The 14,150-nt window shown below is 48.4% G+C and overlaps 1 protein-coding gene across 2 annotated transcripts in view; it reads right to left on the reverse strand.

The window, feature by feature from the left end:
• Nucleotides 1–13,325, reverse strand: part of SKI (SKI proto-oncogene) — a 102,439-nt gene extending 89,114 nt beyond the window's left edge. The window contains exons 1-2 of one of the 2 annotated variants that reach the window (XM_064397178.1): nt 12,242–13,325; nt 11,211–12,132 (exon numbers count right to left, since the gene is read on the reverse strand). In XM_064397178.1, coding sequence (XP_064253248.1) covers nt 11,211–12,122 — 912 coding nt within the window. In that variant the 5' untranslated portion in view covers nt 12,123–12,132; nt 12,242–13,325. Of the gene's footprint in view, nt 1–11,210 lie in introns of both variants that reach the window. The other variant, XM_064397177.1, reaches the window with a different exon arrangement.
• Between the last annotated feature and the right edge of the window lie 825 nt (nt 13,326–14,150).

The following is a 14,150-nucleotide window of genomic DNA, read 5'->3' on the forward strand; positions in this document are numbered from 1 at the left end:
TAATAAGAGAAAACTGCACCAATAAATTAGTCCAGCTAACAAGGCCAAATTTGATAAAATGTTTTAGAAACCTCAATTATAAATTTGCATGTAAATTTGTAAGAGCAGAATTCAAATGCTGAAATAGACATCTGAAAAGAAAACCTCCACTGAAATTTTCACTTGTAACATCTCAGCAGAACGTGGCCCTCAAATTATTGCCAGTTGGGAAAACCTGGGAGTGATTTCTACATTTTAATAAATATGAACCAAGCCCAGTGACCTCAGTGGATCAAACCACAGAGGCTGGACTGAGGCACTGGGGGCTCCATGGCAGGGTCTGGGGCAGGAAAAATCCAATTTCTTCCCTTTCAGCACTGATATCACAGATTATCCTGGCTGCATCCCAGCCCAAAGAACTGAGGAAAGACCCTCAAGGTCTGGACCTCAGGGACATTTGGAATATTCTCTTTTTTCTCCCAAAGCTCACCAGTCTGAGTGCATGGACCAAGCAGAGATGATCCAGGGCAATGTTCCTGCTGCAGGTTCCCCCCAAAATCACCCAAAACAAGGGAAACAGAACGCTGCGGTTCTCTGCTAGCAGTTCTGCCCCATGTTTGTGACTCAGCTGGTGATTTAGGATCCTCTGGGACACAGAATTAGACGCTGCTGCCAGGATAAAGCTTGTGCAGCACAGCACGGCCGTGCAGGTGGAGCAATAAGCCCGGGAGGGAATGGGTGGAAAGGAGCCCACAGCCCCAGCCCAGCTCCTCCCTGCAGCCCGGACTGAGATGCGCAACATTCTCCATCCCCAAACTGCCCAAGCCCAACTAAAGCCAAGCGTGACGATCTCTACAAATGCAAATGGCCCAAATGCCAAGACTAACATTTCTAAAACCTAATTCAACTCTTTCATTTCTTAGCTGCAGGCCCTTTGCTGCCACTCCTTTTTTCCACCCAAACAAAAGACTAAAGGGATGACTCAAAGCAAGTTGAATTTCAAGCTAAAGCCACAAAGCACTGAATGGCTCATCTTTAACATTAAACAGGTGTGCAGATGATATTCTTTCAAGCCTCATCACAGCTAGGTTAATTGCTCAAAAATTGCAAAAAGGCCAAATTTACTTAAAAGACACATGAATAAGTTAATGCTACAAATAATGAAGCAAGTCATACAACAAATACAAGTAAATAATAAAGGCACAATTCCCTCTACCTCTTCCTCCCTTAAAAATTTCTGATTTATTTTGTACTCAAAATTTTATATAATAAAAGTACAAAATTATACAATAATAAAAATATAATTTAATTTATTTCCTTCAGAACTCAGTAGTCCTCAACACAATACCTTTGCCCTAGAATCAACAGGGCAAAAGAATGATCAATGAATTCATTATTTAAAAAAAAAAGAGTTTTGCAGAAATGGTTTTAGAAATTAAGGTTTTTCAAAAGGAGCACCTAATTTGCAGGCTGTGAGGGCCAAGGCCTTTGAGTAGTAGTTCTGCATATTCACTGATAGTAAAACAGAGCACTTTACTCCACTTGTGTCACTGTTTGCCACTGAAAATGGCCCAAAGGTTATTTGGCTCCACTGGTTTTACAAAAAACTACACTGTTGTGGCAAAAAAGGGGCAAAAAGCCAAATAAAACGAAATCTTTGGCTATTTAAGGACAAGGACTCGTTGCATGCCATGTTTCTTATTAGTGACTGAATGGGAACAAAGAAATATCAATAATGGACCTGATGCTGCAGTCTGGGCTGCTGTGAGGCTGATTTACTTCTCCCAGCAGCTCTGCACCACTCTAAACACAGTTATTTCAAAGGAATATTTCTAAATTATACCAGCACAGGTGAGATAATTCACTGAATAAACTGCAACCGCCAATTGGGGAGTCCAGAATGGCAATTTTTTTTTTAAAATTTTTTTTTTCTTTTTTTTTTGGATGACACTCTGTTAACTTGCAACTTAGATGAGTTTTCCAACTGTGGAATGATGGAAAGCCTGTTTATCATATAATTCTTAATAACAAAAGTGAAAGTCTGAAATTCATTACATCAGTGATGGCTGCTGAAATCAAACCATATTTTAGCCCTAATATTGTGCATTTTCTGCCTTTTTTAGCCCACTACTCTGTATAAAAGCTGTAAAACTTATTTTACTGCTATGAACACATAAACCTGAACAATCTTGAAGATTTTGTAGGGTAAAAAACTATGGAACCTAGAAAAATTTAATACTTAGTTTTTTAATTATTTAAAGTAATTCACTGCTTCTAATTGGTACTATTGCAACCTCTGTGTGGGCAAGCAGCAGGATGCCTGTGCAACTTGTATTTTTTATTACTCAGCAGAATTAATTCTGTGATCCTGGAAACAGCAGCTCCCAGCACCATGAGTGCAGCACTCCAGAATTCCACAGGGAGGGAAAGTGACTCTCCCAAAGGCACTGGAAATTCAGGAACAGCTCTCCAGACCCATGGCACCCTCTGGCATGGGTACAGGTGCCAGGACACGGTCACACAAAGAGCCCCACACAGAAATTCACACTGAAATAAGGATTTATTTCCCTCTCTTCAAGTTCAAAAAACGCTCTTGACTGCAGTGCTTTCTTCTCCTGGGACACAAACCTTGATTTTGCTCAAGGGCAGCAGGAACTTCCTCACTAAATGGTCAAAGCATACCAGGAGCAGCATTACACAGCATTCAGGGTGGTGACAGGGGCTGGACTCAGGATCTCAGAGGTCTTTTCCAGCCTCAATGATTGTGTGATCCTGTGAAATCCAACAAGTGGAAGAAAACACTGCAGCAGATATGCATCAAGAATGCTGCAGAGCCCAGAACATCCCACACCATACGAGTGATCCACCTGGGCAGAAATCAGCACCTGTAATACAGGTAATGTGAGAAGTGGAGGGGGCAGAGGACTTCATAAAAATGCAGGATATGACAGTGAAAAGATATAAAATGGTTTTTCTTCCAACCCCAACAGATGTTGTTCAATTAAGGATGCAAATAAATCACCCTCTGCATTGCGAGTCAGAAAACACACACATAAAAGCTTTCTAAATACATTTCAGTTTAAACTTGCATAATTCTCCCAGTGGAGAAATCATCTTCAACTTATGTAATCCTTAGAAAGAGACATTATTACATACAATTCTGCGCCACTAAGAAACAAGGAAGGCATATCTAGAAAAGAGGTGCACCCACACACGATTAATGATATGGGTGTGGAGGGAACAGAGGGGAAGAGCTGGAGCAGGGCTGCAGAGCCCCGAGTCTGGTGTTTCCACAGAGACTGAGCTGAGCTGAGAGCGAGCTCCAGGGGCTGCTCCCCTTTCACCAGCCAGAACTGTCTGTTATACTTAACCCAGACTTCCGAACACTTGATATCCTGTCTGCTATTTCAATGCCCTTACTCAATGTTTCAGACAGACATTACACAAACTGGCTGGTGAAAAGGGTTGAGAAACCAAGAAGCAATCCAAGTCAATGACCTTATTCTATAAAACGATACCACTGAGTGAACAGCAGGCGAGGAACAAAGCACAGGGTACCACAGCCCCCGAATCCACCACTGGAATCTTCCCCAGGAAAAGACAAGCACCAGGCTCTACCTTACCCTGTTGATATTGCTGCTGTCTTTTAACCCTTAAAGGCTGAGCAGTCCTTGTGCTTCCAGTGGCACTGATTCTCATACCAAAACAGAAAAAGCTTCCATTTTTTTTAAAGAAAAAAACTACAGAAAATCAAACATACAAGTCCCGTTTTCTACAAAGCATGTGCAAAGGTAACTGTACATAAATCAATAAACAACAAAGCCAGAACCCAGGTTATTGATTAGCTCCTTTGCTGTTTACCTCCAGCATACACAATGATGCTGCAATTTTTACACACACAGAATCTCCAGCCTCATGTAGGTTTTCCCTGACACTTTAAACAGGACTGTTGGAACAAGGCTGCCTGAGTTAGGATGGCAGGACCTGCCTTATTTCCCAGAACATATGTCTGTGCAGCTTATCAGGGTGTGTTAATATGCATCCACTGCTTGGAGAAGCCTAATTTCACAGGATAGCAACCAAGCCATCGATGGAGGCGACGATAACAGCTCCACACATGGGAATTCCCATTGGCTCCCAGAAGAGCTCTGTCCATCACACGCTGACAGGATCAGAGCTCAAATTAGTATCAGTGTTTTCGTCACCTCATCCAACCAAAAGTCAAAGCAAAATCATTATCTCAGTGCAGAGGGGCCAGTCTCTATCAGCCAGCAGGATTCCCCAAAGCCAAGGAAAGCTGCACACTCAACCTCTGCTCCTGATGGAACTCTGAGGCCATGTTTAGAGTTCTTGAATTTGCATCAGCAGAAAAGGCTGCTCCTTATGCTAACCTTAGACATATTTCTTCATTAATAAAAAATAAAATAAAAAATAATAACTGACAAATCCTAAATACAGGAAGAGAAGATCTCTGTGGTAGATCTCTAGCACAACCTTAAAACCAAATCTTGCATGTAGTGACCAACAGACAAGACTCTTTCAGTCTGAAGCCAGCTCCCAGTTGCCCCATTCAGGGAGATCCACCAGGATCAGAGCACCAAATGTCTTCTACACCAAATCCTCATTAATGAGCAAAATGAAAACACTGCAGTAGCAGAACTACAGGGTCTCAGCCAGCACAGTCCTGAAAATCCAGCTCAGGCCATAAACTCAGTGAGGCCACCCTGCCTCAGCACTGGGACGTTCTGGTTCAGATCTGTCTCTGGTCTCTGCCAGCCAACACACAGGAAGAGTCTGATACACACGAGTCTGCTGTGGTTTGTGGGTGAACTGGTTCCAATTACTGTGGGCTGATTTCTTGAGTGGGAGCTGTAGAACCGGCCCCAAAGCCCCAAACCTTTGGATTAACCTGTTGTGTTCCAGAACATCTGGAGCAGGTGATTTCAGTCATGATCTGAGTCCAATTCTCTATGCTGACAATGAAATTTAAGGCATACAAGACTGCACAAGGTGTAAAGGAGGAGGGAAGGGACCAGAGAACATTTTTTCAGAGCAAACTTGTTTGTCTGAAATTATTTTCCAAGAATATACGCTGCCTATATTAGAGACAGAGTGGAATAGCATTAAAAAATTGGTGCTGATTTATTAATTCATAATACACATTACCCAGCTACACAAAACATACACAAAGGAGATATTATCTGATACAATGTATCATTAACACACATGCTCTAATTGATGGATTTCAAACAAAAACATGCTATATTCCTATATTTTAAAGTAATGCTTCCTGTACGTGAAGATCAATTTGAATTAAGTGCTCTACGGCCACTCAGCTAAAATAGATCAGCCTAGTAATTGAAGGGATTCTATCAATAGATTCTCAACAATCCAGTATAAGTCATTTTTGTTTACTTTTTTCCCAAGATCCCCCTATTGGATTTGGTGTAACTCTTCCATGACGGTTCCCTTTTAAATAAGAATTACAGAGTCAAGTCCAAAATGTGCTTTAAAATCAAACCGAAACAACCAAACCAAGCCAAATATATATTAATTTAAAAAAAAATAATCTGTGTCTTAATACTGCACACATGGAGACACAGCTCCTCATGTGATGGCAAAGCAGTCTGGCCAGCTGAGCCAGCAATGTGAGTTCAATCACCAGTGATCCCCAGTCAGAACCAGCCCACTCCTTCTGCACTGGGGCCATTCAAACCCTTCACTTCTGTGAAATTACTCTGCCAGTAGATGAACATGAGGCGGGTTTTTCATCAGACTGGACACAGCATCTGTGCAGGCCCCCAGAGGCCGTGGCTGTGCCCCGGAGCCCCTGCTCTGGCAGGGCTGGTGCCTGGGGTGCAGAGAAGGAGCGCGAGGCTCCAGCCCTGCTGCGCTGCCCGGACACGCCGGGAGCAGCCTGGCGCAGACGCCTCCAGATGCTTTTACAACACCAATGCAAAGGCGCCTCTCAGCAAGTGCAAACACACCCTCCCGGGTCAGGCAGCCCCAGCCAGCGATAACCAGGCTCGCAGCCTGCCAGGACCAGGTGTCGGGCTCCCAGCACATCCAAAAAACGAGCGCTGTTTACACGCATCTTCAAAGCGCGCTACTGTTTGGGCAGAACACACGCCCAAGCTCGAAACCACAGAAATGGAGAGGCAAGTGAGGCAGACAATGGAGGGAGAGGCAGAGGTTTAAATATTTTAGGCAGCGATTTTCAAAAGCAGAGATTGCATATAATTCCCACCCTAATTCAAGAGAACTGACTTGAGGAACTTAGGAACTTTTCTGGAGCAAGAGAGAGCCGTGGTTGACTCAACACCATGAGATCACTGGCAGCAAACTCTTTGTCCAACACACATGCACGTACCTGCTGCTTTGTTCTCGATCTACAACATCTGTAAAACTGTTTGCACGCCTGGGAAAAACTGCTGACGTTTGCTTAAACACTGTCCTCTCCCTGGGTGCACGGGATTTCATTCAAGCTGGTGTCACTTTTGAAGTTCAACTTTCAAGCTGTAAAAGACTTCTGAACTAAACTACTGTCCCAAGATGAAATTATTTTGGTTTAGAGACTTCTAAATTTTTACTGGAGAATCTCAAAAACAATTCTTGAACATCAGATAGAACACATGACTTCAACATTCCATAGGAAAACAACCGAACTCCCAGTTGTCAGGCAAAAATTTTGCAACAGCATTTTTCATGTCAGTTTCTACCAAGAGGAATAAATCCATGCTGCAGTCTGCCAGGGAATAAACTCAGAATCGCTCTGCTACACCCACCACAGGATATACCCATTAACAAACAAAGGTTACTACTGCCAGAAGGCAGGACTTTAGGATAAGACACCAATTCCAGCTCTACTCCTGCAGCCTTTCAGGTGGCCATAAAGCACAGCCCAGCAACCACTGGGCAGCACCTAAAAGCCCACGTCCTCCCTCCAGCCGCGCCGCTCCGCTCGCAGCAATTTGGGTTCTTTGATTCTGCTGCACACTTGACCTGGCTAAACCTTCCTCCAGCTGAGCGAGCTGCATGTTGTGGCAGCGCTGGGTTGGGAGGCATTGTGAAATAAAGTGGGAGGCCTCATGTGCTCATTTGTGTGTCAGTACCCAGAATGCTGCTTCTGGCTTCCAGCTACTTCATAGAAGTGCTGCTGGGACTTGAACCGTGGGAACACGGCAGCGCTGGGTGTGTGGGTGTGCTCACACGCGTGCAAGGACAGCTCTGCCTCTCCTGGGCCCTGCTCGCAGCCAGTCCTGCTCAGGGTGCAGATGTCTGGCACGCAGGTGGGGAATCTCAAAGTGCTCGGCTCAGTATTGGAGAAAAAGGGTTCGAAATAGACGCAGCTGAACCCACCCTCCTCTTCTGGAAATAGCAACCAACAAAGCCTTCAGGGCTGCGTCTGAACTAATTCTGTGTGAGTGGAGCATCCTGATGTGAGGCAAGCAGGGAGCTGTCTGTCACACGGGACTGGAGAGCAGAGTCACAGACACACCAAGGCCACATCAGTCCCCAGGAGAGCACCAGGCACCAGGAGCTGAGCCCAAGAAAAGCCTTTGGCACTGATGCTGGATTTCCAGGACCCTGTTTTGCAACCCCGTCAGGTTATTCACATTTTTAATTTCTGGAAATACCCCCAGAATTTCTCTTGGTTGTGCTCCACACCACTACTGGTGGATGAGATGAGACAGGCAGGGAAACAGGACACCCACCCAGGTAAAAGCCATGCTGGTGCAGAGAGGAAGCAAAGCACAACAAACCCTGCATGGGAAGGTGGAACACCCAGTGAAGGACACAAAGTCAGTAAAATGGAGAAGTTATACTGCTCAAGAAAAGAAAGAGCTTTGGGAAGTGGCATCAAGGTGAAAGAGCTTATAGGAGGTCAGTTAGTCATCCAAGCATGAACAAGGAGAATACAAAAACCAAAATTTTGGAATAGTGTAAAGATTGTGACTGAGGCCTTTTTGGTCCCTGCTCTAGTGGGAGGCCCCAGCTGTCACAACTCCCTCCAGCTTTTGGTTAAGACCCTTTGCTGACTTCACACAGGTCTGGACAAAGGGTTCTTCTGAAAGTGGAAAGACCAGGCAACAGGAGTCTTGTTCAACCAACACGGCTGACAGAGAGAGGAGATCTCTGCATCCATCTCCTGGTACAGAAATATGGATATGCACTACAGATACTTGATGTAGAGAGAAATATGCACTGGGAATGAAATATCTAGGAAAAGCTACGCCTTGTAGCAAAGCTTTAAAACCACGCCAAGAAAAAAAAAAAGGAAAAGGGAAAAAAAATATGAAAAAAAGGCAGTTCTGCCACTACGCTGAATCTGCACCAGGGGCTTGTGCCAACCCAGCTCCTCCATTTAAGTCAGACCCTTAAAAGGCAGAGCTGTGCTGGCAGAAATCTCCAGACCTCATCACAGAAACCTCATGGAGACACATGAAAAGGTCAAAACACTCACTGCTGCTTAAACAGCCATAAAATTGGTCATATGCATCCCATGCTACCAACATACTACCAGAGCCCCAGGGAAAACACACCACACAAAGCAACGTGTGTACACACACAGAGAAATAAATAAATTGAGAAACTGAAAAAAAAAGGCCACTCCTGAAAGCAGAAAACCCAATATCTGACACAGCAGCTTATGGCACACCAGGCACACGAACACCTCTGTATGAAACAGAACAAAGCAAAGCTGAGATCTACATCAAAAAGGAAGCCCACCACAAAGACACATGTGCTTCACCCTTTCATCCCCAGCCAGAGCCCCACAGACACACAAAACCCACACAGGATTTAACACACATGGAATGGGACCATCCTGTCATTTCCTCACTAGGCATCTAAACTTTACTCCAATGTTACTTGCCCCTGGCCACAGCCTACCAATCTTAGAGTCTGATTAAATCTCTCCGTAATTATCCGCACACACTGCTACAACACAAATGACCTTAGCATATGATATCCGTTGGCTAAGCCCAGTGGAAAAAGACTTCAGGAAAAGGAAGGATAAGCGTACAAAACTCTGCCAGCACCGTCAGGGTCTCCTCAGGACTGCACTGCTTTAATACAAGAGTCCTGAAGGCCTTGGAACTTAATATGAGAGAAAATATTCTGTTTTCCCTACCCCATCGTCTGAGCACACACCACTCTATTCTTCCCCATCTCACTCCTTGCCACCTTCCAAATGCATTTATGCACGAGACTTTAGCATTTCATGATGTATTTCTGGCAAAATTTTCCAGAAAATAGATGGCCACCATTTCCTCACAAAATTTTTGGCATTCACTATTAGATTTTGGAGGGTGAGGGAAGAGTGTTTCTCGTGTTCTGAACTAGGACCTATGAAAGGGTCCCCAAAAAAACTGAGGCACAGCCAAGATTTAGTAACCTTTTCTTGTTCTCCTTCTGCAGCCTCACCTGGGGTGTTGGACAGATGATGCAGTTGAAGAGAACACTGAAAAAGCCTTACAAGAAAAGGAAAGCACTTCTCTACTAACATTCATTTTAAACTCTGGAAATGACCAAGCCAGGGGAACAGGACCTTTCTACAACAAGAATGTGGAGATTTCTTCATTTTACTTCCCAAACGAAGCATGCCCTAGAAAATTCCTTTCCTAGCATAAAAATGTCTCCAGTTTGAGAGCCATATTCTCCTCTCACATCCATGTAGATCTATCCCACCATTCCATCTCGGCACATGACTGACGGAGAATAGACAAGCCATTAAAAACACATCCACCTCCAACCACGGGGATAATGTGCCTCATTACAGCCCAGCTTTGTCACAGCGTCCTGACACTCCGGGGAGGAAAAGGAGGGGTGAGGACAAGGACTGAGCCGGGGGCCAGGACAGAAACTGGAAGAGTGAGACTCTGCTCCTTAATCCAGAAGTGTGTAGCCCGGTCAGATGGGCTCACCAGGCCTTCTAGTCTGGTGGAATTACTGTACTGTTTGCACAGCATATTTTTTTTAAAAATCTGTGGTTTGCTTGGGTATTTTTGTTGCACTTTTTTATAAATAAAACCTCTACCTTAGTCAGAGTGTGTGTCTGCCCCTTTAAACAGGTATTTGGTAAGTTAATTCAAAATTTTCACAGTGGGCTTTAAACATCTTCTCTTTTCCAGGCTTATGTATTGCCCTTCCACTCCAGACAGAAAACCCCAAAGTTTGGAAATCTCTGACAGAGAGAGGCAGAGCCCAACCAACAAACCTGCAGGGGAGGACTCGGGAGGCAGGAGTTTGTTTTGCCCTGGCACGGGGGAAGGAGCAGGGAGCAGAACTGCTCATCCCCAGGCAGCTGCACCACGGCAGGAGCCAGACAGACATCCCGGTGTCTGCAGCCCCCAAGGCCTCGTGGCACTGCTGCCCATGGAGCAGGACCGCTGCCAGATGCCAAGGCAGCCTCCCACCCACACACCAGGGATTCTGGGATCTAAAGGCAGCTCAGACTGAAAGAAAAACAAGTGGCACCTAAAAAAAAAATGTGCTTTAGCTGTCTGGCTCGGCACAGCACGGCATGGAATACCTTAAGGAGCTGCTGCAGCTGGCCCTAGACGGAGTCATTTGCTGGATGTATACATAATCCAATATACAAAAGCCTGTCTGCTGGGGAAATTTAGGCTCCACAGGGATACTTTAAAAGCAGCGACTTCTCCATTCACGTTCTGAACACTTCATCTATAAACCAGCAACCTGCACTACCGGCACTACTTTTTTTTTTTCTTAACAGGCGCATTTTATTTCCATACAAGCACTGAGAGCATTCAGCCCGCACCTCCATCCCTGGCGACACTCAAGCGACCAGAAAAGTGCATGGACTTGTGTCTGGAGCCATCAGTACCTCTGCTCCCTTTTTCTGGCTTCTTCCTTGCCGGCAGTGCCTTGAGTGAAGAAACCCTCAAAGACCCGAAATCACGCACTGCCAGATAAAGTCTGGGGCAGCGTGATGGGCTTCAAAGATCAAGGTCCACGCGTAGTAAAATATAGAAATACACTACGTAATTTAAACAAACTCCAACCACCGTGGTCAAAACACAACCAGAGAAATAAAGGTGCCATCTCGAGCACTGCTCCTCCACAGTGACACACACGCGGGGAGAATGGAGAACACGATTAAAATTGCTAAAGGACTCCAAGGAAAAGCAGCTGGTAACAACGTGGTAATATCGATGAATGTTACCGAAATTCCCCCCGTCCCCTTTAAAATTACAGGCACCACTTACCCGGGGGGCTTTCCTCTTGTATTTGTTGTTATAGTCAAATTTTTCTTTCATTTCATCTAAGAGTTGGCCCAGTCTAGCTTTCTCCTCTTTCCCAGTATAATCCTGGCTGAGGAGGATATAGGATCTCCAGTTTGCAGAGTCAAAGCCCCAGTGGCAAGTCCTGTTTTCCAGCGATTTGTGAGAGTGGACCACAAATTTGTGAGGTGGGTACATGAGCCTGCAGTCCAAGCACTGGATGCAGGCTGCGCTGGGGTTACTGTAAAGCTCTGGCACCAGAAGTCCCTTACACTTCCCAAAGCACTCATGATACACCTTGAAGCTCTTCTCCGTGAGCTCCAGCTCAATCGTGCTAGAGAATTCCTTCTTGCAGTGGGGAGGGTAGGTGCCACCATAAAGCAAGGCGTTACAAAGCCTCTCAGCATCAGTTTTCGTGATGAGCCCGCAGGAAGGAGCGGAGAAGGGCAGGATGCCCATGACTTTGAGGATTTCCAGCTGGTCAGCAGTGCATCTGGAGCAGTAAATATGTAGCTCATCGCACACCGAATTAATCTGCTGCAGGGAGAAGTCCCTGAGCACCGAGTTCAGGATCTGGGGCAAGCAAAGCCGCTTCTCTCCGCCCACCACGAAGCAGGAGATGGTTTCCCCTTCCAGGATGGTCTCGCACCTCTCCGTGGATCTGTCCGAGGGCATGAAGAAGGGACCAGGCATGACCGGAGGAGGCTGGATCGGGGGCAGATGCAGTACAGGTTCCGCTGGGTCTTTGCCATTGTCTTTCTTGTACATCTCCTGTGCCCATCGTGCTGAGAAAGCAGCAGGGCCACCCAGGGAGCTCATAGAGCTCAGATGAAACTGTTCCAAGGTCTTCTGCAGTCCTGGATGAGGCTGGAAGCTGCTTCTACTTACAGTCTCCATTTTTTAGTTTCTATTCCCAAAACAAACAGCAAAAATCCCCAGTTATCTTCCACCCTGGTGCAAATCCACTTAAGGGATTTTTTAAGGAAAAAAAATATTAACAAAATAAAACAACCCACCCTTGTGTTTTTCCTCCTTCTCACTCAGCAATCCACTAACGGAGAGGAAATAAATCCTTTTGTATGCGTGTCTCTCTCTTCTTTCTTTCCTCTTGCTTCGCGTTACAATTTCAAACCCTCCAAGTCTCCAAGCTGCCCCGATGGAGCACAGAATCACGGCAAAAAGAGGTCTTCATCCGAGCACTCACCCCCTCAGCCAACCCCCAGGCAAACCAATCCCTCCTCCCACACCTCCAACACACACTCACTCACACACTCACACACACACACATACACACACACACACACACCACCCACGGAAACACAAAAAGTCTGTGCCACGCTCCGAGCACCCGGGGCTCAAATATGTTCTGGCGGCTGCTGCTTCTCTGCAGTGATCCCCCTTCTGTCCATATCCACCGAGGGAAGGCGCGGGGGAGGAAAGCAAAAGGCAGGAGGAGGCAGCACGCTGGCTGTGTGGAAGGAAGAAGGCAGGAGAAAAGGCCCAGCTCTCCCAAGCGGCGCGGGGGCTCCGCACGGGCGGCCAGCGGCTCCGCTGCCCCTCGCCGTCCCTCTGCTCGGCCTGCGAGGGCTCCTCGGCTCGCCTTCCTTCCCTTACTGCTGCCGGCGCTGTCGCTGTGCCGTGGGGAGCCGCGGGGAGAGCGCGCACATCCTCCCAGCTCCTCTTTCCAGCAGTGACTGAGAGTGCCTGAGAGCTGAGCTAATGCAGGCGGGCTCAGCCTCCCGCCCTCCGCCTCCCCCCCTCTGTTTGTTGGTGTCTGCCTCAGTCATTGAATCCCGGCCAAGAATGTGACCAACTCCCCGGGCCGGGCTCTTCCAGGAACAGCGCCCGCCTCCCCCTTCGCGCTGCGCCCAGACCGGCCGGGATGTGCCGGGATGGGCCGGGCCGAGCCGAGCCAGTCCAACCCAGCACAACCGAGCTGATCCGAGCCCGGCTGCGCCGAGCCGAACCGAGCTGGGATGTGCCGAGTCCAGCCGAGCCGAGCCGAACCGAGGCGAGCCGAGCTGTGCTGAGTGGTGCCGAGCCAAACCGAGCCGTGCCGAGCCAAGCCGAGCCGTGCCGAGCTCGGCCGAACCGAGCCGAGCCGCTGCACGGGCGGGCGCGCGGCGCGGCCCCGGCGGCAGCGCCGGCGAGGGAGGGAGGGAGCGGGGGGAGGATAAACTGCTGGGTTCACGGACCGCCGCGCCGCCGAGGAGGGGCGGTAGGGCGAGGGCTTTTTCCCTCTCGCCGCTGGATTTCTGGCGGCGGGGAAATGGAACAGGCACGGAGCGGGTGCGAGCACTCACGGCGCCCTGCCCGGCGTCAACCGCGGGCACACGCCCCGCGCCGACGGCAATCCCAGGCGTGAGAGCGCAACTGATGGGCGACAACCGCGCGGGACGAGAGCGCATCCTCGGCGCGCCGCGGGACACCGGAGCCCCCAGCCCGCCGGGCGCTGCAGGCGAGCGACACACGTGTGCTCCTCTGTCCCCACACACGTGTGCTCCCTTGCTCCGACACACATGTGTTCCCCGCTCCCGGCACACGTCACACGCTCCTTCCACCCACAGGCGACGCTCAACGCGTGGAAGGAGCGAGAGGCGCAACCGCAGCGCGGGTGGGCAGGGGCTGGGGCTGGGGCTGGGGCTGTGCGAACAGCACCAGGGCCACGCTGCTGGCACACAGGAGGGGCGGCTCCTGGCCTCCCACCGGGACTGTCCGGAGTGTCCGGGGCTGTCCGGAGTGTCCGGGGCTACCCGGTGTGTCCCGAGTGTCCGGTGTGTCCGGAGTGTCCGGTGTGTCCGGTGTGTCCGGGCACCGAGCGGCCCCCGCACGGCGGGGACGGGCGCCCTCTACCGACCGATGAGAGATCACCGCGACCGCCCCGCACAACCGCGGCCGGGACACGGACAGCGCTGACCAGGGCAC

This window comes from Passer domesticus, chromosome 22 (genome assembly GCF_036417665.1).
Source record: "Passer domesticus isolate bPasDom1 chromosome 22, bPasDom1.hap1, whole genome shotgun sequence".
NCBI classification, from domain to species: domain Eukaryota; kingdom Metazoa; phylum Chordata; class Aves; order Passeriformes; family Passeridae; genus Passer; species Passer domesticus.